The sequence below is a fragment of the Rutidosis leptorrhynchoides genome, chromosome 10 (assembly GCF_046630445.1).
Source record: "Rutidosis leptorrhynchoides isolate AG116_Rl617_1_P2 chromosome 10, CSIRO_AGI_Rlap_v1, whole genome shotgun sequence".
NCBI lineage: Eukaryota > Viridiplantae > Streptophyta > Magnoliopsida > Asterales > Asteraceae > Rutidosis > Rutidosis leptorrhynchoides.
This window is the reverse complement of record NC_092342.1, coordinates 13240438-13267918: the sequence shown is the minus strand read 5'-3', so window position 1 is coordinate 13267918 and position 27481 is coordinate 13240438. Positions and strand designations below refer to the sequence as shown.

Here is a 27481-nt window from a genome sequence, read left to right as displayed (position 1 = left end):
TGGACAACTGCAAATATATAAACATAAAGTTTTGGAGGTAGGTATTAAGGAGTATGGGTTTGTTTCAGGAACTACATATTAGACGCTTTGAGTAGATATATTGAAGGAGGTGTGGGGGTCTAAATGGGTTAGCCAACCAATTTAATGATGTTAAAGGTTATACCGAAAGACGATTGATGTTAGTATAAATGGGTAAATGTATGTCATGTTTATTGAATTGAATATGAATGAAAAGTTTGGTTTAGCCAAAAGCCTATCTTCTCTCTATATTTTCTTAAGAGACTAGCCATCTCCAATCGATTTCTAGTAACTGCATGTTTTGTTTTTGTTTTCATTTTCTAAATATCAAATGATTCAGATGCATTTGTTTTTTGCTGTTAAGGAGCAAAATCTACATTTTCTTTATCGGATGCATAACTTATACATGATTTACTAATTATTTAATCAGGTTAGCATCAAATGGCTTGTTTGATGTAAATTTAACACGAATCTTCTGAGTTCAATATCAGTAAAGGAACCACTTCCAAACTTATACTTCATTGCAACAAACGGCAGTTTTCAAATTCCAACTTGGCAACAAGCCAACAGTAATTATATATGTATATATACACAAATATATTATATGTATAAGACGTGAATATTTACTACTTGGAGGGATGAATAGCCAAGTAAAGCTGCTTTGAGCGGCATAATTTTGCAGGATCTTTAAAAGTAGTAATCTTAGCAGGCTTCTTATCTGATAAAACGACCCGCGCGATACTAAACGATTCACCTTTTTCAACAGCAAACAACCACTCGTTTAAACTTATATTAAACCAATCCTTGTTTGCCTTTGACGTTGATTTAACTTCGATGTATTCCTTCTCGTTGTTATCCTTACCTTCAACGAGAATATCATACGGATATCCAGTTTCTTTGACCTCGTTGACCCACGTCACACGTTTTTCACCAAATTCAGCTGAAAAATATTTGAAAGCCTCACTTTCTCCTATCCTTCCGGTTATCATATTTTGTGGTGTATCGGAAGAAAACACGTTCATATCGATAACAGAATCCAACATGTTCGGGTCACTGATACTATCAAATAATCCAACATGATCCGGTATCAAAACGGGTCCCGTTTTCCAATGGACCGGTGGCCAACTAGAGTTTTTACGCAACTTTTTAGCGGTCCTAGACCCTGCTTCCGATGATGACGTAGACGCTAACGACCACTGTGATTCTTCACTTGGTAGATTCGGTAACTTTTGACTATTCGTAACGAATTCTTCCATTTTTACCTCGGTGAATCCTGATTTCGCCATTGTTGTAATCACGTGAAGGAAATTCGCGAAATGAAATTCGGGAATTCCAGCAAGTAGAAGACGAGAAAGCTCGATAAAAAGCGAATGGTCATCGAATTTACGAGCTGCGTACAAAGTGTTGTCGTGTAATAGACAAGAGCACTCGGATGGATTATTAGATTTAACCCCGAACCTCTTTATGACGTACGTGTAGAACAACTTATCAACCACAGTAATATTTAAAGCGTGTAAGGTTCTGAATCCGGACAGCTTGAGTTGATAGTATTCATTCGGATGAATGTTATAAATGTAACGCTGAGCATACGGTAGAGCCCAATTCACCAATGAAATTATGTAACTGTTATCTTTCGGCCCATCATGTACTACTTCACGAGTTACAATCTGCAAAACAACATAATAATTATTAAATTTGAGGTGGTGATTTTGACCCATTTACTTAAAACATGGGTTTTCTTCAGGTTTGATTTGAGAATTGATTCAGATTAATATTTTATAATTTTTCATTTTTGTCAAAACTAACATCTAAGCTAAAAACTGTTGGAAAGTCAGCCAATGCACCCCGGACCGTTTCAATCTTCGCCGAAAATGACCCATTTTGACATGCCATCCAACCAGCCCATCTTGCAAACGGTAGTGCTAGTGTGTGTGTGTGTGTGTGAGAGAGAGAGAGAGAGAGAGAGAGAGAGAGAGAGAGAGAGAGAGAGAGAGAGAGAGAGAGAGAGAGTACCTCGGTAAGAAAATGAATTCCCAGTTTCCGGAGTAAAACGGAAACCTTATCCTGAAGCATCTGTTTTTCTTCGTTAGTAAGCTCTCCTAAAGATAGAAAATCAATGTTGTTCAAGTTACCGAATTCGTTTCTTAGGTGCTCATCATCGCACCAAAATACGTTTCCAAACGACTGATGCAATGAAACCCATTTATCTTTCACAGTTGGAATAATCGTCGTTTCCTTTTCCTCCATACTCTTCTTTAAGTAATCAACGTCATCGGAACTCAAAGCCCCCGAGTCTAATCCATCACTCCATTTTTTAAAAACTTGAAAAACCTAACACATGAAACAATAATATTATTATATACGTATGACTAGAGGGGCTAATTCGACCCATGCATATATATAAAGAACATCACTAGGACTATGGCTAATTGCTAAAACATAAAACTGGTCAAGCTGGATTCTAGCTCAAAACGAAAATTCACCAAAAGCCATTTGGCCTATCGGTATTAAGGTAACTCATCAACTATGATGTTGTGAGTTCGAGTCCAGGGCGGACTATTCGCGATATGGGTGTGTGTGTGAGCGCGCGTGTGCGTTTACCGTTCCAAAAAAAGAAAGATAATGTATTAATAAGGTTTTCTAACTATAAATATATAATATGGTAATATTCAATGATATTCAAGTTTATCTAAAAGAAGACAGAAAAGTATCAGGCACTAGGCCTAAAAGTCCAAATTTTTTTTTACAAAAACATGTTTTTGACACTTCACCCGATCTACAAATCCGGCCACCTACAGTAGTAAATGCATAAACAATAAGTGATTTTTTATTTTTTCATTCTTTTAAGTGTTGTATCACCAGATATTTCTTTTTTTCCCTGAATAAACTATCATAATCATCAAAATAACTACTTAATCCTTTTGTATGAATTAGTGTTAGAATAGTATTAAGAATACTAATCAATAAAGTAATATATTTACTAACGATATATACCACCGCGCTTCTAGCCGAGTGATATCCCCATTCCTTGTGATTGGGGTTGGGATTGAGGTCATGAGTTCGAGCCTCCCTCAGCTCATCCTCAATCAATCTATCTGCCTAAAATATGGAGCTCCAGATCGACCCCAGGGTTTCTCCCGGATCCATTTAGGATTAAAACCCGGTCCGCCTGCCCCTCGGGATGGTTTAAGGAACGGATTCCTGCAATGCGTTTCGGGGTTTCCTCCCGAAAGTGCGTGTGTGGAAAATGATCGCAAAGGTGGTTAATACCCTCTGGGTGATGCCAGCAACTTGCCTTTTAACAAAAAACAAAAAGAAAAATTACTAATGATATATTGGCTGTACTCACTGTTTTAGCTGCCATTGAAGGCGAATTCTCGGTCGATAACTGTAGCAAAGACCGAAGGTAAGATAACAGAGGAGGATTCTCGGTTACTCCAACCTTGTTTACAAAGAAATAACGAAGGTCGGGATAAACAGCGGATAATGTAGACGACTTCATTGAACCCGTAGAATCATGCCAAAATACGTCACTAGGAGATAATAACAAACCAGATACCACTTCATTCGTCGTATATTCAAATGAGTCTGGAACAAATATGAAAGGTTTTGAACACAAAATCTTCACTATCTTTTGCTTTGAGACGCTCATCGCATTACACAAGTATGTGTAGAACTTGGACATTTGAGATATCCTAGTAATTGTAATTTATAAGTGGTTACCACTAAGATAATATATAACACAAACAAAAATATTCAAAGTCAAAGTTGAAAAAGAACGACTGTAAAAGTCAAACTGAGACAGTTACTACCTGGCTCTAAAAGGTTTCTTAGATGCTCTCCAAACATCGAGAATCGATAAAGCATCATAAAGAGTGATTGTTTTCTTCAAACCAATATCTTCTATGAATTTCACACTGTTAACCTGTATATGTAACAACAATAGTATTACGCCGTTAAAAAAAGAAAAAAGAAAATCATGTATATTAATGAATTTTTACATATAACATTACTAACCTTTGGGGCAGTGTACGGTGCCTTGTGACCAAGAACTTCGCGCACATTTTCACAGTTATGAAACAGATCTTTCGGAAAGTGAAGTTGATCATCCATGCTCGAAGCCAACCATCGAACACCATGTAGGATTTTTATAACATAACCTTTATACGGCTTTTCACTAAAGTAATCGTCCCATACCGTATCAAGTACCTTTAAAAGGCACACACCATTTTGTCTAGCACCGTTCGAAGAAACATGAGACAACAAATGCATTAACTCTTGTGAATCCCAATCATCATCTGACTTCGTGCACTTGTTAATCTGTACAAAGTCGGTTACTCCTAATTCGATCAAGAATTTTCTCCAAATCGACATATCATCTTTGTTAACCGGGTGTTTAAGATAACTGATATCGATCTCGACCCACTTCATATCAGAGCCATTAACCAACTTACTCATATCAACAGGATTCCCAAATTCTTTACCGAAATGGATCGGCACATCGACAAGACGTTTAAACCCTTGATTTGTGGAAATAAAAGCGTTGTTACGTAACTGTAACAGAATATGCTCCTTTTCGAAAAGACACTCAATACAACAAGACAATTCCAAATGAAACATTATAAAAGAAAGGTACGCAATCATCAAGTCCTTATCTTTTTCATCACAAATAGCAGGTAACACGTGCGATTTCAAAACATCGTGCGCAGATAGCCGCCGGACTCCAAATTTGTAAAGCATTTGGGTTACGTTTTCGATTTGATCATCAAAAAGTGCAGGATTAACAATTCGAAGACTTGCATATACCTTCCCAAAGGCTTCAAAACCATTAACAGGATCAGTATGCAACCAAATTGTACCTTCATCAGTTGACACATAACTACCATCTAAAAGAGGTATCATCGGTTGTTGACTTAACGAACTTATGAAATTATACTCGTCAGTTTCGTTAACCAACATCAAAAACAAAGCATTTAGCCAAGACGATAGCCACCCGAGGCCCATTGATTTAAGAGAATCGGCCCGACATAAAGACGCCATAACTTGAATGAGAACTTTGGGCCCACATTCTTCAACGCCTAAAGCCCGTGCCAATGGATCCGTTAGAACCGTATCTTTATTCAAGTATCCCACATCAAGATGCTCCATTATCAAACTATCGGGTAACAAAGAACGAGTTTGTTCTGACCAGTTACGTACTACTTTACAAGGTGGGACCCATTCGTTATCGTCCCCTTGTAGAAGCAGACAGCTAGAAACGCGCAGCTTAGAAATAATCATATCTGGAAGCTGCGAAAAAAAACCATCCACTTCTCCTACAAGAGGAACAAAACTCATAAAGACCGAAACGCCCTTTGCCGGGTTCTTTTTAAAACAAGGAAGGCTACAGAATGACAGCTCAGCGTTAACGAAAAAATTTGGAAACTCCGTTAACAACCACTGATTCCATTGACTGTGTTGGTCAACTTCTCTCGTTGACCAAGAAACACTAAAGTCCGCTTGGATGATGAACTTCAAACCGTAACCCCTTAAAGGAAAAAAGGCGAATACGGGCTGTTGGTCGAGCTTCGAGATGTAGTCCCCGTTACCTAAATCCTCCAACATAAGCGCCACCGATATTTCAGTTGTTTGAGAATCCAGTTGAAGCGTACGAGATTTCACAAACCAAGTGATTCTTTCGTTACCTAGAAAAACATTTACGACACCGTGTTTGGCGACTTGCTTCCTTATGACAACGAGCGAATCGTTTAGAATGTTTCTGATCTTGATACAATCAAGTCGGTGAAGGAATAACAATATCGATGGATCGAGGATAGAGAACATGGGAAAAATATTCTCGAGTTGATCATTATTCAATCTTAAAGGGAGCATGATCATGCACGTATTATTACATTCCGGATCCACGGGATCGTTAACCAGTTTGCTATAAACATCAAGGTCACGAGGTGGAACAAGTGTCGGCAAAAAGAAACCGATTTGACTTTGACTTATGTCAAACTTAATATGGAACCCGTTAGAATGGATTTCAGGAGCATCCGTCACCTGGTAGTAAGTAGATCAAGATCAAATTATAAAGAAATATATAAAACTAACAATGGAGCATATATATACATGTAAAATTTAAAAGGTCGATACCTTGAATACCGATTTGAAGCCAATGGCCTTTTTTCCAATATGTCTAGCACTAAGTTCCATCTCTTTTGAGTTGCTGACATCACAAAGTGCTTTAATCTTTTCAACCGAAAATCCTTGGTCATTGTTCAAGATAATAATGCATTTTTCTTGAAGAATGAAGGTTAGAGTAGGCTCAACATCACATGGGTACACATTCTCATCAGCATTTTGAACCTACCAAATAATCAATACAAAAATAATATTACTTTACAATAATAATTAAAAAAAATAAAAAATAAAAAAAAATAAAAAATAAAAACCTCTTGAAGCAATTAAGTTTTATAGTTTGAGGCCATAGGCCGCAGACAAAACATATACGAAAGAAAAGTAAACTTGCAGGGAAAACATTGAGAACTTACTATTTCGAGTAAAAAATTCGATTCCCGAGAGTATAACTCTTGAGAAAGAGAATGCAGTGTTTCGTCTAAACGAGAACATTGCTTCTCTAATATATCATTTTCCTCAATAAACGAGAATGCAGTATTTGAATCCAACCCAAATTCTTCTCGTCTAATACACTCAATAATCTGTTTTGCTAATTCATCTTTATCAATATTCTCCTTACTTTCATCAACAATATCACACCCTAATCTTAATTCTTTGACCTTTTTCACCCATTTCGTACCGGGTTTTGAAGAACTTGAAGCGACTAGTTCTCTCTCGTTTGCATTTAATCCATCATTCATAACAAAAGGAACTATATCCGTACAAATTCTAGAATCTGATTGGTCTGTCAAACCTTCATCTGTATTTAAGATCACCGAATCAACTTGTTCTGACGTCGATGTAGATTCAACACATGGTGCAGTTTTTCTTCTTGATCTTTTCTTAGGAACCGACTTTCGAGGACTTAAAAAAGCAGTCGTTGATGTAACTATAGACCACTTAGATTCTTCACTTGGGAGCGTAATTAGTTTCTGCTTATTTTTTAAAAACAGCTTGATTTGTTCCTCAATTGAACCCGATTCTGTTGTTGCAATCATGTGGAGGAAATTTGCTAAGGGCAAATTAGGAACTCCGGAAACAAGAAAACGAGAAAGCTCCATAAAAAGCGAGTGAAGATCCGAACAATATTCAGGAGTTGCATACAAAATATTGTCCTGCAGAAGACAACTGCACTCGATTCGCTTATTGGATTCAATACCAAACTTCTTTATGACGTTTTTGTAAAACAACTTTTCCACCAAAACAATTTTAAGATTCTTGAATTCAGAATAATAATCATTTCGATGGAAGCTGTAAATGTAGCGTTGAGCGTATGGGAGAAACCAGTTTATGAATAAACATAAAGAAGTATTATCTTTCACGTTATCCCATATTGCTTCACGAGTAACAACCTGCACAAGCCATAAACAATAGACGGATTACATCAAGTAGTACAACACTATATATGACATTATCCCTCGCGTCACTTTTAGCAAATTACTATTTGTAATCAATTTAGTAAAGGGTTAAAAAAATGGGTGGGTAAGGTAGGTTAGGAAACGGGTCAGAACAGGTCCAGGATGGAATGGGTTTATTGAATACGGAAACAGTCTTAGGATGTTGTAAACCCATTTGATCCATTACCCGTTTCGACCTGTTACCCAAACTGACCCGACCTGATCCGTTTGGACCCATTTGACCCATGACCCATTTCAACCAAAAACCGCTTTGACCCATTACCCAAAACCGATCCAACCTGAACCGTTTGCCAGGTATAGTTCACATACATTAATATCAAAATTTAAGATAATAATAATAATAATAATAATAATAATAATAATAATAATAATAATAATAATAATAATAATAATAATTATTATTATTATTATTATTATTATTATTATTATTATTATTATTATAGTTGTCAATATTTTACAGTAGTCATTATACATCTTTTTCCACTAAAGTCTCCAAGTTTGTCAAGAAAGTACCTCAGGAAGAGAAGGGATTCCCAGTCTACAAAATAAAACCGAAACTTTATTTCGAAGCATTCGTTTTTCTCTGGTAGTAAGCTCCCAAAAACGCAAAATATTAACATTTTTCAATTTCATGAATTCTTTTCTTAGTTGTTCATCGTCACACCAACATATTAGACCAACTGATTGATTCAATGAGACCCATTTATATTGCGAAGTTGGAAGGATCCTCATTTTCTTATCTTGCATGCTTTTTTTCAAGTAGTTAATATCATCACAACTCATAATCCCCGAGTCTAACCCATCGCTCCATTTTCGAAAAACTTGAAAAACCTAACATATAAACCAACGAAATAAGAACAAAATCGCATGATAAAGCTTTAACCATTTAGAGACCAAAAGTAAATATATAACTCACTGTTTTAGATGTAAGTGATGGCAAACTCCCATTTGATAACTGTAGTAACGGCTGAAGGTAGCTTAAAAGAGGAGGATTTTCAACTACTCCAAAATCATTCACAAAAAAATCATGAAGGCCAGGATAAATGTTGATTAACATTATGCTGAAAAGACGCTTAGTCTTATTATATTGGTAAAACTGAGGATGATTTGACTTTGTTTGTTCCATTAATCCGGTTGAATCATCCCAACATACTTCACTGGGAGATAATAACAAACCACATACCAGTTCATTTGTGTTACTAAACTCCGAAGGAACAAATATGAAAGCTTGAGAACGCAGATTCTTAGATATTTTCTTCTTCGAGATGCTCATTTCATTTGATAAATAAGTGTAGAACTTGGACATTTGAGTTATGCTGGCATAATTAATAAAATTTTAATGATTAATAATCAAGCAAAAAAAAAATTTAAACAAAAAACACTCCATTCACACCGATACAAAAAAAAAAAAAAATACACTAATGAGAGATATAAACAGTTATATCACCTGGCCCGTAAAGTTTTCTTAGATCTTCTCCAAGCACCGAGAACTGATAAAGCATCATCAAGAGTGATTGTATACTTCAAGCCAATATCATCTAAGAGCTTCTGATTGGAAACCTACGTAACAACAAACATATCGTGCAACAGTTCTTATGTGTTCCATAGATCTATACCTGGCATACAGATAGGTAGGATCGGTTTGGGTAACGAGTCAAGACAGTTTTGGGTTGAAATGGGTCATGGGTCAAACGAGTAGAATTTTTAAACGGGTCCAAATGGGCCAGGTTGGGTAAGGGGTAAAATGGGTCACGGGTCAAATGGGTCCAAACTGGTCATATAATTCTACATTTTATTTATTATATCATTTTAGTTATTTATTATTACCAGTGTTGTAAAAGACGGCCGAAACGGGCGCCGCAACGGATTTGCCTTAGTATCGTTGCAACGGGCCTTGAAACGGAAAAAAAGACTGTCAACGCTTAAAAAACGGTCAACAACGCTAAAAAACGGTCAAAGACGGAAAAACGGTCAACTTAATATATATATATATATATATATATATATATATATATATATATATATATATATATATATATATATATATATATATAATAAGTCAACGTTAGTCAACATCCGTTTCGACCCCTTTTTTCCGTTGCGACGTTTTGAGGTCGCTAACGTTTCGGCCCCGTCTCACGTCTTTTCAACCTTGATTATTACATTTATATATATTTGTTTTATATAAGAAAATATTAATATACATAATAATAGTAATTGATATAACCATGGATGCTTTCATAAATGTTTTACAGATGAAACTTGTTATGCTTGACCCATGTGACCCATTCACAAGACCCACTGGACCTATTTCTATTTACTGAACTTTAGGAATTGATATCCATTAGACCTATACTTTTGTACAGGACCTAATAGGTTGGAGGAAAACCCATTAGACCTGTTTAAGTTGTCTAATTTTTCTCCAGACCCAGTTGACCCGAAAGCTTGACCCATTAGACCCAAATTTGAGAGTATGGGTCTCAATTGTCAGGTATACAGGTATACATAGAACTAATGTTATGCTAGAAAAAAAAAAATTCTAAAATCACTAACCTTTGGGACAGTGTACGGTGCCCTGTGACCAAGAACTTCACGCACCGTTTCACAGTTATGGAACAAATCTTTAGGATAGTGAAGTTGATCATCCATGCTAGACGCCAACCATCGAACGCCACGTAGGATTCTTATAACATAACCTTTATAAGGCTTGTCACTAAAGTAATCATCCCATACTGTATTAAGCACCTTTAAAAGGCACACACCTTTTTCTTTATCACCATTCGAGGAAACATGCGACAATAAATGCATTAACTCTTGTGAATCCCAATCATCACTCTTTTCAGATTTAACTATTTTCACAAAATCAGTGACTCCTAATTCCATCAGAAAATTCCTCCATTTCGATAATGCTTTAGATGCAGATCTATAAACCGGGTGTCTCAGATAACCAATATCAATCTCAACCCATTTCATATTGGTCCCACCAACCAGCTTGCTCATATCAATTGGATTACCGAATTCTTCACTGAAATGAACTGCCACATCAGCAAGTCGTACGTACCCATAATTTGTGGAAACATACGCATTGTTACTCAATTGTGTAACTATTTGCTCCTTTTCTACACGACACTCAGAGCAACCCGATTCTAAGTGAACCATCGTAAATGAAAGATACTCGATCATCAACTCCTTACCTTCCCTTATAATCTTTTTATCACATAACGCAGGTAACACGTGCATTATTAAGGTACCATGTGCAGATAATCTCTGGACCCCAAGTTTGTAAAGCATTTCGGTTATGTTTTCAACATGGTCACTAAAAAGGGCTGGATTAACAAATCGGAGTTTCGGATTCAACTTCCCGAACGTTTTAAAACCGTGCTCATTTGTATGCATCCAAATTGTACCTGTACTAATAGATGCATAACTACCATCTAAAAGTGGAATAAACGGTAATTGGCTAAGAGAGCATATGATATCATACTCGGGTTGATTAACCAACATCATAAACAAAAGATTTAGCCAAGACGATAGCCAACTGAGGCCCATCAACTTAAGAGAACCGGCCCGACATAGAGAAACCATGATCCGAACAAGAAATTCGGGTCCACATTCTTGAATGCTTAAAGCTTGTGCTAACGAATCTGTTAGAACCGTATCTTTATTCAAGTATCCGACATCAAGATGCTCCCTTATCAAACTATCAGGCAACAGAGAACGCGTCTCTTCGGTCCAGTTTCTTACTACTTTACACGGGCGGACCCACTCATTGTCATCCCCTTCTAAAAGCAGACAGTTCGACACACGCAGCTTGGAGATAATCATATGCGTTAAGCAAGAAAAAAACCCTTCAACTGCGTCTTCAAGAGGAACAAAACTTAAAAAGACGGAAACGCCCTTGGCTGGATTCTCCTTAAAACAAGGAAGACTGCAGAACGAATATTCGGCACTAACAAACAGATTCGGAAGCTTGTTTAACAACCATTGATTCCATGGATTATCTTCTTCAACGTCTTCCCTAGACGACGAGACAATAAAATCCGCTTGAATGATAAATTTTAAATAGTAACAGCTTAACGGAAGCAGAGAAGCGAAAACGAGATTTGGGGTGTAGGTTACATCACTTAAACCCTCTAACAAAAAAGCGATTGATATTTCAGTCGTTGTTTGTACGTCATGATCATCGATATGATCCACTCGTAGTTTTAAATTCTTGACAAACCAAGTTTCTTTTTGTTCTCCGCGAAAAATATTAACAACGCCGTCTCCAACAACTTCTTTTCTCATAACAACGAGTAAATTAAGTTTTTCAATTCGGTACTTGATACATTCAAGTCGGTGAAGAAATAGCATTACCCACGGATGAAGTTTAGGAAACATTAAAATTGTAAAGTCGACTGCAAGTTCTTCGTTTTTCTTTGGAAGTATAATGCACGTGTTCCAACATTTCTCGTCCGTTGGATCGTTATCCAAAGCAACCGTCTTGCAGAACAAACTAATATCACGAGGTGGAATAAGTTTTGGCAAACCGTTACTTATGTTAAACTTGATATGGAACACGTTTGAATGTATTTCGGGAGCTTCAGTAACCCGAAATACAGATTTAAAACCAATGCCTTTTTTCGCGATGTGTCGAGAACTGCAAACATCATCACAAAGTGCTTTAATACTTTCAACAGTGAAACCTTGATCGTTATTCAAGACTATAACTCCTGTTTCTTGAACAATGAAGGCCAGAGTTGGCTCCACGTCACACGGGTACACGTTTTCATCAGCTTTTCGAACCTAAACATTACATAAAAAACAGTCAAAGTTGTCAAAGTCAAAATTAGTCGGTCAAAGTCGGATCTATTAGTTCAAACTCGGATTAAATCGGACAAAATCAGTCATAGTTGGTCAAATACAGTCACAGTCAAAGTTGGTCAACATTTGACTATTCCCAGACTTGGCCGATTAATCCCTCAAGTTTCTCAGTTACTTTACAACCTTGTCTAGAAAGTGGCCTCTTTCTCTAGGTAACCAGAAATATAGATCCCTCTATGTGACCAGTTTTGTAACGGGTTAACCGCTAACTCATTTGGATTAGAGGAGCGCTTTAAGGGTGCGTTTGTTTACCTCTTAATTGAATGGTTCGGCGCGTTAAATGCTAAACCATTCAGCATTCAACGTGTTTGTTTCTGATCTCTGAATGACAGATGGTAGCATTCAGAGCTACAATTCTCTCTTAACCATTAAGCACAAATTTTTTATGTAATATTCTATTTAAATTATCTCAAGAACACTTACAAAAAAGCTATATTGTTATTTTTATTCATGTCAAAGGTTGATAAGGTAATTTAACATCATTCACATTATTACTTTAAAATGATTATCAAACAGATTATTGACATTCAGAATCAATTTCATTTATGAACCATTCAACGCTTAATCATTCAGTTTTATCAAATGCACCCTAAGTCTATATCCTCATTACCAATAGAATTCTATGTTCGGGTTTGGTTACCCGAACCCACCAACCCGAAACCTGACCCAAAATTCCACCACTCACAAAGATAAAAAGGGTAAAATTATGATCAATGTGATGATCAACTAAAAACCCTCCTAAGCATAACCACATATATAAGTTATAAATTAAATTAAATAAATAAATAAAAATATACATATAAAAAACCTTTCGAAAAAAAATTATATACATATAAAAAAAAAGACAGTAAAAAGGTATAATAATCTTACAAGTTCGAGTACAAAATGTGAATCCTGAACAGCGGGTGAACGTAATAAACTAGTACTAGTTGATAAAGCATCATCATGGTCTGATGACTTGCTGAGTTTAAGACCCATTCGGATCCACCTAAATGGTTACCCAAACGGGTCAAGTCAACGTCGAGAATTGCTAGTCAACACAAAAAGTAACTGGAAGTGATCATCAGTTTTATTGAGCAGAAAGAAGAAGAAGTGACGAATAAACATAACAGTCGATTATTAATTTATTATTATTATCATCGTACCTTTTTGTTTTGTAGCGTAATTACGAAAATATCCTCATAATTAGAGATCCGATCCCAGGATAGGGCGATGTTCGGGTTTAGTCCCTTGACCCGGGTTCCGGAAGTCAAACGGGGTATTAGGAAACTTGAAATAAACCATGCGGAATATAACATCCTCACAAGTTTAAAGTGATATGGTGACAATCTAGCTGACGTGAGATATCTAAAAATATGGACATTCTGTTCATTTATATTAATTTATTAATTATTAATATAAACTTTTAGCATTTTATACTTTAAACATTAAATTTCTCATTCATTATAAATCGATCACATACTTTATACACTACCTAATAGACAAAAACGATTAATAGTCACCAGGGGTGTTTTCGTCCTTTCACTTTTGTTCTCTTTTCCCACCTTTCTTTTTAAAAGCTTCCATAGTTTGTTCAAATATTAAAATCGACCCCCCAAAGTGTCAAATACTCATTTTCATAAATAAAAAAAATTAAATAAACTCCACCCAAATATTCAACGGGCCATATCTTCTCGCTCGCAACGAGTTAAATTTTTCTGACACCATCGTTAAACTCGAAATAATTTTAGGAGCACACTGTCACTAACTATACGCAAAACAGAAGCTTTTTAAAAAACGCTAAATATTTGAGGTACTTTTCATACACGTCGATTTTGCGTTAAATTTTTAAAAGTCGACAGTTCCATAGTGAAACGCGGAGATGTACATATATTGTTAATTTAAAATAACATTTAAATCTTTCACGGATTATACCTTTTAGTTCGAATCGAATTGCGCTTCAACGATATCATCTTTAGCCACGAAATAATTTTACAAACTAAATGCAATATAATATATTGAAAACCGAACCCCGGCGCGAAGCGAGGATTCGAACACTAGTTTATTACAACAACAACAACAAAACCCAATCCCACATGTGTGGGGTATGGGGGAGGTGAGACGTAGACAATCCTTCCTCTATCCTTGAATAAAGAGAAGTCATTTCTCCACCCCGAGTGACACACTCCAAGAGTAGAGAAGGTCTTCCCTCTTTCTGTTCAACGGGAAAAGAGATTGCTTCCAACGGACCTCCGGCCAAAAAAAATAAATAAATAAATAATAAATAAATAAATTTTTTTAATAATAATAATAATAATAAATAATAATAATAATAATAATAATAAAATAAAATGGAAAACACGCCATGAAAATGGTAGAATCAAATTTTCATGAGATTTAGATCATGCCTGGGATTCAATTTAGGCTTTAAGCGGCCGTCAAGTCGCCAACAAATCGGCGCTTGTTGTTGCCTTACTTAAAAGAGCCGTAAAAAAAAAAAAGTTTGATGAGCGGAGCTCAAGGCATATCAAGAAAACCTACACAAAAGAACAAAAAGATATATATGACCACATGCGAACAAACTTAAACATACCTAAGCATCTAAATCTACAAACGTAAAACATACAAAAAATAGAACATACCTACGTACAAACAAGCACTCATGCATACTTAACATCTACACGCATACAAACTTAACATCTAAATCACTTCTTCATTTATTATTATTAATTAATTCTTACTATTACTAATTCAACATCGAAGATGATGATTTAATGTTCTTCTCATACAAGTTATCTTTCTTTATGCAGCAGCAGGAAGCAAAAAACCCAAAACTCCACTGTAGCACTTCTTTATGCGAATCAATTTGGGAATTTAAATTGTCCGTGTTATTTTTATTACCATATGTACTAATGACGAGGGTGTTTAAATCCTCTCCATTGTTTGGACGAATGCTCACCTTTTTTTTTTCTTTTTTTTTTACACGTTAGTCACTTTTTGTATATTGATTTAAACTCGTTTTTATAGTTTAGTTAACTCAAAATGTCAACTTCTACCTTTTGTGTAAACCAAATATATGTGATGGGGGTAAATCTGACTCGTGAGTTTCTGATAAGTGTTTGACAACTTGCGGGTTTTATTTTCTATTACAATTATAATTACCAATATAAATAATAGAGAAAATTTGTCTTATTTATGAATAGTACTATTTAGTTTTTCACTTTTCACAAATCAAATCCCCTAACTTCTATTAAAATACAAATCGAACTCTCCATTTTATACCTATATTCTAAATTATTTATCACATCACTAACACTAAAAATACTGAATAATAACACCACCACGCTTTACTGACTTGTACACTGACAGTAGGACCCACATAGGCCACTATTGTGCTTTTTTTTTTTGTTTCCAACGATAAAAGAAGCAACTTTCTTAAAAGAAAAAACCCTTCAATGCTACCAAAAGATGTCGAAAAATATTTTTTTTTACAAAATAGATCAACTAACATTAACGCTAAAAGAAGCAACTTTCACAAAAGGAACAATTCTTCAATGTTAGATGTCGATTTTTTTTTTTTTTTTTACAAAATAGATCAAGACCTTTTTTTTAACTAGCATTCAAAACGGAGCCCCCGGCGCGAAGCGAGGGCTCCACTACTAGTTTTTAACCATTTGTCTAAATTTCTTGTTTTTTGTTACCGTGTTAGAATTTTTATTAGTTAAATTGTACCGTATATTTTTATAACTAGGATGAGGTCATATGCCCATTTGGGCCCAAAATTTTGGATAAAAAAAAATAAAAAAAAATATTGACGTCATCATGTTACTATTCCTACTATTCATTCATGCCCGCTGATATACTTATTTATAATTATAATCTGCAAGTAACATATATGAAAAAAATATTAACCGGTACCGTGTACACCATCTCCAATGGGTAAAGAAAAAATTATTATACGCAAGACGTGTATATAAGGGATTGGTGTATGTCACCGTTAGTCAATATCATCTTTATACACACTTAATAACAACTTATAAAAGACTATTGTAATAAATTTTGTGGATTATAACCTAATATAAATTAAACTACGTCAATAAATATTTTCAAATATTTGATTTAACATAAACTTATATAACTAAGCAACCCAAAAATTCATATATGTAAATCATAAATTAATTAAACACCCTATTTTATGTCATGATATCAAAGGGGAGAATATTGACATTGGGTTCCTATCCAAATACCTCTCGGTTTGAACTTCTACCTCTCGTATTGAATATCAAGACTCTTGCATCATAGACCGAAAATTTAGTATTTACACCATTTTTTTGGACAGCAGTTAGTTGGGGATCACCCAGAGAACTTAACCACTCACCCGATCATCTCCTGCAGTTTCTATACTCGCCCCCAACTGCGTGCTCATGAGTAAACCCGTACCAATCTCATACTTAACTATTTCTTTAATTCGAGTAAAAAGTAAATATCCTTTTGATCGACCAAATAAGTAATCACCTCACTTCAGTTTCCCTACATCTTACAAAGCGAAAATATTACGTCTGACATGTCAGACTTAGAGATACACCCACTATTTTCGGCACACGTGTATTTTTGTGATTTAATAGTGAATTATGCTGCTAATTACATTATACTTACACGTGGCCCAGTTAAAACGTTGATTACCATAACCTAACCTTACGCTAACAAAATACATACACGGCCTCTCTTTTAAAAAGCAAAAACCCCCAAATCGTAAACAACGACGATCATGGCCGACCACCACTGCAATCGACCGCGCCGCTACCACCAATGAATCCTTTGCGTTTTTCTCTACAAAACCGTATGGATTTTGTCGCCGGTTAGTACATGGATGTTGTATTTATATTCCATCGATTCAAAGGCATAATCTGGGATATCAGAATCTTTATTGAATACAAGTACGTGTCTCTATCAATTTTGTAACTTCATATTTATTCTTCTGATTGTGTTAGATTTTGAATTTTAGGGTTTTTTTTACACTGTTAAATACAACAGCGATTTTTTTTTTTTTTGGGTTTATGTTATTTTCGGTTTTTCGATTTTAATGGGTATGTTGAGTTGGTTTTATCTGTAAGTAGTTTTATAAATACGTACATATGATTTTTCTAATATTTTTTTCCAATTTGAAGCCTTTTCAGAATGTTTGCTGTGGTGACAAAACATTAATTAAGTTGATTTATGTATGGGTCTACAAACCATGTTTGATCACAAATGTAAGACCATTTTTCTAGGTTTGGGACTGAGGAGTGTTTGTATTTGCTTTACTTGTGTGGTTAAAGTTTTTCTTCATGGGTTGTAGTTTCATATTTCCATTATTAATATACATTTGATTTGATGTTTTTAATTTGTGAATTCCCATGACATATGTTAGGTTTCTTGTAGGTGTAGAGCTTAAGACAGCAAAAGTCTGTGACCTTGGACTACTAGATTATAAAGCAAAGCATGTGTTTTACCCATACGAGAAGAAGAAATTCAGATGCCATTATGATTATTATTGGGCTTATGTATTTGAGGTCTATACATCAAGCTCATCTATATGGTTGTAATACATTATCAAGAATAAGGCAGTTTATTTGATGTGTAGTAGTATATATATATACATATTGCAAAATAGTAACCAACTTTCATCTTGGTTGCTACTGTTTGCAGCTTACATCTCATGTAAACATATCTTCTTTACATATTACAAACCGTGTGGCTTAATGCCACATGTCAGCCTGCTAATCACCATGCTAAATATTATCCACATGTAATTATCTTAATTAATCCTAATTATCTCAACTAATCTGACAAAAATACACGTGTCCATACAGATTAAGGAATGAAACAATTTAATTAACTGCTTTATTTGCATAAAAATAACCGTTCTAAGATCCAAAATTCTAGGTTAAACCACAAAATACGCTTCCAACTCAATCGATTTGACCTTCTTCGTTTCTTCAAGTAGTACGAAACCCTAATCCTAATCTCTCTTATCCTACACTGATCTCCGATCGATCTGCTACAACCCTTATAACTCAATCGATAGAGCCAGAAAATTCATTTGATATCTGATTCTGAATCAATCAAATACGATTGATTCAGGTTTTAATGGCCTAATTTCATCGTTGTTTATGCATCTATAACATTTTGGTACTTTCAGCAAACGACGATGTGTCACGGTTTTATTCGCTCCTTTTGCAATTGGATTCATTGGTTCAGCCAATCGATGGAAGGTTTGGGTTTTCTTTGCCTTTTTCCATTATTGATATTCATACGTAGCGTGTCTATAAACCCTATTTTGATGATGATTTTCGGTTAAGGTCATTGATTTTTTTGATTGTTTACCTCTGCTATCACATGGGTTTTATTTCTGTTATTACTCCTCTTTATCTGAATTTTCTTTATCTGAATCTTGGTTACTTTCAAAAAGTGTATTTGATGTTAATTTTATTGTCTTCCAATTTCAGTTTGGTAATTATATCATGTTAGTATGTAATTGCATCAATGAATTTCAGTCACGCTATTGTTAGTGTTTAACATACTTCATTATAATGCGAAACTGAAATTGTTAGTGGTTCAGTTTGTTGTGCGAATGTTTACAAAATCAGTGCTTCAGATCCATTTTGTAACCTTCCAATGTACTCTGATTGTTGTTAGTCTTTATAGTTAGTGCTTCAGTTATATAATGAACATTGATGTAAACAGTTTGTTAGTCTTTATTTGTTAGTGGTTCGAATAAATACTAACCAATCAGTTTGTTAGTGGTTCGAATTGCTAAACCTTCCAATGTACTCTGATTGGTTACAAAATCTCCATATTAGGTAACACCACCACCACCAATAAATTCGTATCGAAATTCTAAACATGATGGTACAAATTTTGTTGGATTTTACATAACAACGCGTAATGGATTTTTCATTAGAGTCGGTTTTACTCTGATTGTTCGTGGATACCTTCGGATCTTGCATCACATGTTGATAATAGGTATATATCTTTCTTTATACTTTTTATAATTTACTTATGATTTCTAAATTGTCGCTGTTTTGTTTATGTTTTACGTTCTCACTGCATAGCTATTCATTGTGTTATATTAGTTTCTTTATGTGTGCTTATGTTCTTTCTACCTTTCATCTTCATTAATCTTCAGTTTTTGGATGCTGTTTTTTAATGCTTAGTGGTTAATTACGTTTGTTATCAGCTGTGTATTCGTATTTTTCGGTTACCGTCTTCTAAGGTAAGAATTGAAAGAATAAAACAAAACCTGATGCAGTTTGTAGGAGAAAATCAGATTAACTCAGGTGAACCCAAGAGGTTTTAATGATAAGAAAGCGGTGGCTTTTGAAGGCATTTATTTAATTGAATTCTTATCAGAGTATTTAACAGCAGGTGCATTTTTGATATTACTATGTTATCTAAAAAAGTAATTGAGTTTGTGACTATTAAGGGGTTGGTTGATATTATGAGGGATGTTGTAGTTTTTAGGGTTGTGTTTGGGTGCCTTCACCAGCCCTTGACCGCATCAATTCACCAACTGACCAAGGGATGTCTGAAAAGTTTGTTTCCTGATGTGCTCATGCCTCAACTTAAGTGTCTATTAGTAGACGCGGTTGTGATGGACAACGTGTCCCCGATTACATAATTCTTTACACGTTGTACCCATTTATGGCTCGCGCTCTTCGATTTCCGCTCATATGCCTTCAATGTTTGTTCGCAGGGGCGGAACATTTAAGGGACAAAAGGGGGTATCCGCCCCCCCTCGATTTTAGGGAAAAAAAATTTACACTAAAAAATTTTTTATTTATGAAAATATAAGATTTTTTTTAGTGTTTACCCCCTTCGATTAGTTTCTTACCCCCTTCAATTAGTTTCGCCCCTTCTCGAGTCGGGGTCAAGTTCCGCCACTGTTTGTTCGTGTTTCGTTGCAAGAATCCAGTGTACACCTTCCAGGTAATATTGTCGATATTTGTGGGCCTTTGGTTTTCCCCATTTCTGTTTATATTGTTGCTCATTTGTGTTATTCATTATTTTCAATGCACGGTTGCAGTTCATGGTTATGTCATGCGGTCCACTGGGCGTCAACTTCAGGCTGTGTACCTGCCCGTCTGCAGAAGATAACCAGCAGCTACGGCAATAGAAATGCTAGAATTGCACCTGATAATAATAATAATAATCAACCATTAGATTCTTCAAGTGATAAAATTGTATGCTTTCATTGTTTATGCATTGGTTATTTTTAGTTGTTTTCGATTCTTATGACGAAAAGTATTCTTCTTCTTTTTTTCTGTAGTTTTGATGGCTGAAGTTGGGACAACACCGTTAGTTGTTAATGTGGAAGATGCCAACCGGACGTCCAATGCAGGAACAGAATGTCGCAGAAATTCTGTTGGCAACAAAATCCAGCAAACGGGCTTTCAATATCTGTTGCTACAGGAGCGTCGAGTTCTACATCCGATGTGCTCAATTCAGGTTTGTTGCCTTTTTAATTCATTTGTTTCTTATCTTAATTGCATACCCTCTATCTGTATGGCATTTTGTAGCTTTCATTACTTATCGAATTTCGTCTGTTCATTATACCTCTATTGTATTAACAGCTTCCTTTTCTGCTAATGCTTCTACAAGTAATGATGTCAGTGATTCTTCGCTTCCAACTATTGAAGGTTTGTGTTGTTGTTCATAGTACATGATTTTTAGTAATTCTACTGATATAAATAGTTACCGTTCTCGATCAGCCTTAACATCCGACGACTATTGTATTGAATGCAGATGTAACGAGTTTTTAACACGACCTCGACAACTACGATAACATATGTGGTAACTGCGGTGCTAATTTCTGGTATGCTGTGATCCATCTATCTCACTCTATATTACTCTATATAAGTACTTTATTTTGTTCTATTGTTCTTATTCTTACTTGAATTCAAATTTACAAATAAAGAAGGGCATTGCTACAATGAAGCTCCTTACACATCTCAACCTCAGATGCGGGAGCCTTGAAAGAAAAGGTACTTGAATTGACCCACTGATGTAAATGGGTTCAGATTGCCACTTATGGTGAAATGTATCATATATTGTTTGTTGTTAATAGAAAAGTATTAAAGTTCATAAAAAGTAGTTTCTATATCATGTATTTATGACTGTCATCTGACATAGTATTTCGTCTCCTTAACATTTTGAACGCGCATAACAGATTGGTGCAGCTCTTCAAAAGCGCTAGGAACTATTGTTTTTGATAGTTGGCCCAAGACTAATGGGTACTACGATGCTGATATAGAGTACAAAGGCGGTATGCCTCAGCAGGTCAACAAGTTACATCCACTGTATATGATAGTAATACATTAAAATAAATATTATCTACTTTAATTGTTGACAAACTGTATGTATATGAATTATTATAAATGATTATGTGAAAATCTGGAAAGTTGTTAAATATAGCTTTATTTATGTTGACGGATTATGTTGACAAACTATTTTTGTACATTAATAATCCCTCCTAGGTTGTTTTTGGTCATTTTGTAGTGGTCATGTAATCGTCATTTTGTACTCTCTTTTTCATACCGTTAATTGATATAACATATACGTTTTCATTTTGTAATATTAGGAGTCTCCGTGCAACGCACGGGCTCTTAGAGGCTAGTATATATATATATATATATATATATATATATATATATATATATATATATATATATATATATATATATATAAGAAAAAGGTTTTTTCAAATAATAATAGTAGTATTAATAACCTGATATGATCTTTTTACTCATGGACCTTAAGTTCAATGCTTATTTGATACTCCGTAATATTCTTTTTGTAATCCTGATTTATGCTTTAGGAACCGTTCCTAAAAATTAAAGAAAAAGTGTTTGTGGGTCTCCCAATATGAAATTCATTTATTTTACAACCAAATGCATTTTGAATTGATATCTAACACTCTACTCTTGAAATTCGTTTATTTTACAACCAACTACTTTTGAATTGATATCACCGGTAATTGATTTTTTTAATGTTATAGAAAAGTGAAGAGCTTAAGAATTCGAAATTAGTTGTTTCTTTTATGTTTTTGGGTTACATTCTATAACTTTGAAGATTTTGATAGATTATCATGATATTTTATCTCTTATAATTACGGTGCTCAATAGAGTACATGCAGGGTTTTCAGTTGTGATTGCTTCACAAGGCATGTTTACCAGGATGGAGCAAAAGACGTCATGATATCAGTCGTCAGTGTGGTATCCACTTTTCTATTTTTAATGTTTTATGTTGATAGTTGATGTGGTTTTTTATGGTTATAAGACTGTTTATGAATTTATGCCCATCAAAGCTCAAATTCATGTATTTGTAATTCATTCACGTAAAAATATGAACTTTTCAGTTTGAAGTTGTATGTAACTCCAGTAATGTTTTTTATGGTTACTAAATGCCTTTTTATCCTCAGATAAATTTAGCACGAAACAGTCATGTTCATGGAGGGTGTAGAAAATGGATCACATGTATCCAGGTAAATATAGGAAGACGATTTATACTTTTAGTTTCATTACATCATCAGAGTGGTTCTGTTGTATAAATGTTTCCAATGGTCCACTTTCATAGTGGTTTGCCCTCAAGTGTTGGTGGCATGCTTATGATAGTGCCTTTATTACAATGTAAAATATAACTTTGATAGTAGTTAATCAAAAGCGTTCGAAATATATACATAGTACAAATCTAACTTTAATTTTTATAAGTAGTTGTTTTAAGCACTTTAAGTCGGATGGTGTTCATTCTATGGTGATTTTCAGTCTCACAATTGCTAAGTGAGGTTTCAAAACAAGTTCTTTTTGCTACACTTTTACAAAATTACATTGTTTGAATTTATATAAGGATGGGTATATTGGGCGGGTCATCTGAACATGTCATAATAATTGAGGTTAAAGTGTGTGACGACCCGGGAATTTCCGACCAAATTTAAATTTAATCTTTATATTATTTCGACACAATAAGCAAGTCTGTAATGTTGAGTCACACAATTCTTGAACTGTTTCATATATTTAATTGACCTTCAACTGCTCGACGATTCACGAACCTTCAATTGTAACTAGGAATGTAAATAAAAATAATTATATATGTAAATAATTATATTAGTATTAATGAACTATTAAGTAATTTAGTTATTGTGAAAGATAACTTTAAATAACGAAAGATTTTTATTTTGAATGTATATTGTATATTGTATATAAATGATTCAAATATATTTTGCCAACGTTATCAAAATATTAAATGTATAATGTTATACTTTGTGATTAATTGTTAATATACGTAATTAATTATCTACTTAACATTTAAAACATAATTATATATATATAGTAGTATACATATATATATAAATATAAATCTACATATATTTTCTAATCAAGATTATATTATAATATATATAAAACGTATAAACATTAAATATTCAATGAATGTTATCGTATAATATATTATGTAATTATTAAATATTACATAAATTTAATAAATTGTATATATAAAGTGTAAATACAAGTTAAGAATATAGTCGTTATAATAACCATATTATTACTTTCATTATTATTAATATTAATATTAATATCCGTATTAATTATACTATTAGTTTCAATATTATTAATAAATTTTATATTAAATATTAATGTTTATATAATTAACATCATTATGTTCCTTTATATAATCAATATACAAAGTTATATAAATATGAGTTATATGCAGATATATCTATATAAGAAAATCAGTATTTTTATTATTTATTATCATTATTAATATTAATATCATTATTAATAGAATTTTAATTATTATTAATATAATTATAAATATTAATTAATAATTATATATAAAATTACATATATAAGGAATCTGAATCATAATTTGTTTCATGTTACTATCATTCTGTAGACTAGTTTTGGATTATGTCTAAAGGTGAATAATAAATTGAAATCATGTCAGATAATTGGTACGAATTAGTTACACTTCAACATCCACTGTATATTTTTTTTTCTTTTTGTTTCTTATTTGTTTGATTGTGAATCTGTCGACAAGAATAGGTTATATAAAAATCGTTTGAGTGATTGTGGTGAGAAGTCAGTGGAGTCTTTCTTCAGTACCATCAAATATCAATCTTAATTACTGCAGTTTTAATTAGAAACAGAAATTTTCAGAAAAACGTAAGCTAACACCTCTGTTCTTGTTTTCTTTTTTGCCATAATTTGATTTCGAACAAATTTTCAAAAAGTAATAATGTAGAGTTGCTAGGAATCATCTATTCAAACTATATGGAAAGATTCAGCATCCAATTTTCATTATCGAATTCCAATTTCGAAGTCAAAGATTTAGTTTTTAAAAGTCAACAAATGTTCTTCAAGTGAATTCGAAGTCTCTAAGATGTTTCTTGTTAAATTAACGATTTGAAAAGCTTCCTGGGAAGATTTAGGATCTATTTCATGTACAAACCTAGATCTAAAAACGTCTTAAAATCAATTTTGACAATTGAGTTTATTTTTTTTATTTTTTTTCTTTCCTCGGCAGTCGCTGTTCTAATCTTTATTTTTTCTTCTCGCGTTTATTAATAAATTATCTGTATCATAAAACATTTAGGAGTTTATATTTTACATTGAAAAACAATCAAACAAATCTCTGTTGTCAATAAGAGAGCTTTAGTCGATTGAGTTTAGGGAAGACGAAGAAAATAAAGGGAACAAAATAACGATTTATATATTTAAGAGTTGTAATAATAATCATAAAAACGGCAACAGCCGAATGGTTAGACAGTTATTCGGGTATGCGAGAGGTCGGGGGTTCGAGTCCCGGGAGTGGCAATATTCTTTTTAGGGCCGAATTTCATTAGAGGTAGCTTTTTTATTATTATTATTATTATTATTATTATTATTATTGTTATTATTATTATTATTATTATTTATTATTATTATTATTATTATTATTATTATTATTATTATTATTATTATTATTATTATTATTATTATTATTATTATTATTATTAGTACTAGTATTAATTATTGTTGTTATAATTGTTATTGTCACTAATCTTACTACCATTACTTAGTTATTATTATTACTAATATTAATTTATGTATTATTATTATCATTATGATCATTATTATTATTATTAACATTATTATTGAACATAATACAAAATTATTATTGGTATTAATTTATAAATGGTTAGTATTAAAATTGTTACAATTATTATTGTTATGAAGTATTATGAAATGATATCAAAATTATTAATTTTATTACCATTATTATTAAAATATCAATTTTATTAAAACTACTAATGTTATCATTATATTTAATATTATTATTTTCATTATATTACTTCAAATATTATCTTAGCATTATTAAATACTGTTTTAGCAAACAAAATGATTTACATATATATATAAGTATATAAATATATTTAATATATATAAAACATAACAAACTTAATATCTTATTTAGTTAAAATATATATAATAAAAAAATACATAGAACATATAAATTATTAACATAAAAACGATATAACTAAGAAAGTTATATATATTTATTCGATTACGACTATGTATATTAATATATATACACAAATGATATAGGTTCGTGAATCCGAGGCCAACCCTATACTTGTTCAATGATGTTATATGTATTTTTACTACAAAATACATTAGGTGAGTTTCATTTGCCTTTTTACCCTTTATATTTTTGGGCTGAGAATACATGCGCAACTTTTATAACTGTTTTACGAAATAGACACAAGTAATCAAAATTACGTTCTATGGTTGAATGATCGAAACTGAATATGCCCCCTTTTAGTTTGGTAATCTAAGAATTAGGGAACAGACACCCTAATTGACGCGAACTCTAAAGATAGATCTATCGGGCCCAACAAGCCCCATCCAAAGTACCGGATGCTTTAGTACTTCGAAATTTATATCATGTCCGAAGGAGGATCCCAGAATGATGGGGATATTCTTATATACATATTGTGAATGTCGGTTACCAGGTGTTCAATCCATATGAATGATATTTTTGTCTCTATGCATGGGACGTACGTTTATGAGAAATGGAAATATGAAATCTTGTGGTCTATTAAAATGATGGAAATGATTATTTATGTTAAACTAATGAACTCACCAACCTTTTGGTTGACATTTTAAAGCATGTTTATTCTCAGGTATGAAAGAAATCTTCCGCTGTGCATTTGCTCATTTTAAGGATATTACTTGGAGTCATTCATGACATATTTCAAAAGACGTTGCATTCGAGTCGTCGAGTTCATCAAGATTATTATTAAGTTAATTATAGTTAGATATATTATGAAATGGTATGCATGCCGTCAACTTTCAATGTAATGAAAGATTGTCTTTTCAAAAACGAATGCAATGTTTGTAAAATGTATCATATAGAGGTCAAGTACCTCGCGATGTAATCAACTGTTGTGAATCATTTATAATTGATATGGACTTCGTCCAGATGGATTATGATGGGTCCTTTCAAAGTGGGCTTTTTATAACCGGTGCACCTATTAATTTTTTTTTGTGGTCCATTGTGAACTAGGCCTTTAAGGTCCATTAGATAAACTGTTCTTAGGTCTAATAGATGTTTGATATTGCTCAATAACATCATATATATCTATCGCAATATCACTTAAAACGCTCTAGAATCGAAGATAATGAAGGTGATCTACAAGTGATAAGCCAAGATGCGCGAATTTGTATCAGAAGAATGATCTGCAAAGAATTTTGATGATTTATGACATTGGTCGATCCCGATACGAGTTAGGGTCAAGGTAGCACTCTAAAATGATAAAACAAGGCTTCTGATATGTTAGGCTTCGTCCAAATGAACTAATATTGAAAAGAAAACGAAACAGTGCCTAAAAACCATTCGGGACGCCGTCTAGCATAAGAGGACGCCGTCCTGGCCTTTTATCTGGGACGCCGTCTAGCATTATTAGGACGCCGTCCTGTCGTGTTTTGTGGGACGCCGTCCTGCCTTTTGGGACGACGTCCCGTAGTAGG

General features: G+C 33.5%; 1 protein-coding gene across 1 annotated transcript; it reads right to left on the bottom strand.

The window, feature by feature from the left end:
- Nucleotides 1-503: 503 nt before the first annotated feature.
- LOC139870039 (protein NO VEIN-like) lies at nucleotides 504-13436 on the bottom strand. The gene is made up of 12 exons (XM_071857891.1): nucleotides 13329-13436; nucleotides 10149-12380; nucleotides 9043-9155; nucleotides 8512-8911; nucleotides 8109-8426; nucleotides 6552-7529; nucleotides 6154-6366; nucleotides 4036-6060; nucleotides 3831-3943; nucleotides 3368-3713; nucleotides 2032-2349; nucleotides 504-1685 (listed from the first exon to the last, which is right to left on the bottom strand). The coding sequence occupies exons 1-12, from the start codon at nucleotides 13434-13436 to the stop codon at nucleotides 645-647; spliced, it is 8205 nt and encodes a 2734-aa protein (XP_071713992.1). The 3' UTR covers nucleotides 504-644.
- Between the last annotated feature and the right edge of the window lie 14045 nt (nucleotides 13437-27481).

What these genes read in the sequence shown, in the direction of transcription:
- LOC139870039 (XM_071857891.1), bottom strand. Translation starts at nt 13,436, where the DNA reads ATGGGTCTTAAACTCAGCAAGTCATCAGACCATGATGATGCTTTATCA. An exon ending in GAATCCCTTCTCTTCCTGAG is followed by an intron (nt 7,530 to 8,108) that starts GTACTTTCTTGA and finishes TGGCTTGTGCAG; the next exon opens with GTTGTTACTCGTGAAGCAAT. An exon ending in AAGAAACCTTTTAGAGCCAG is followed by an intron (nt 3,714 to 3,830) that starts GTAGTAACTGTC and finishes TACAATTACTAG; the next exon opens with GATATCTCAAATGTCCAAGT.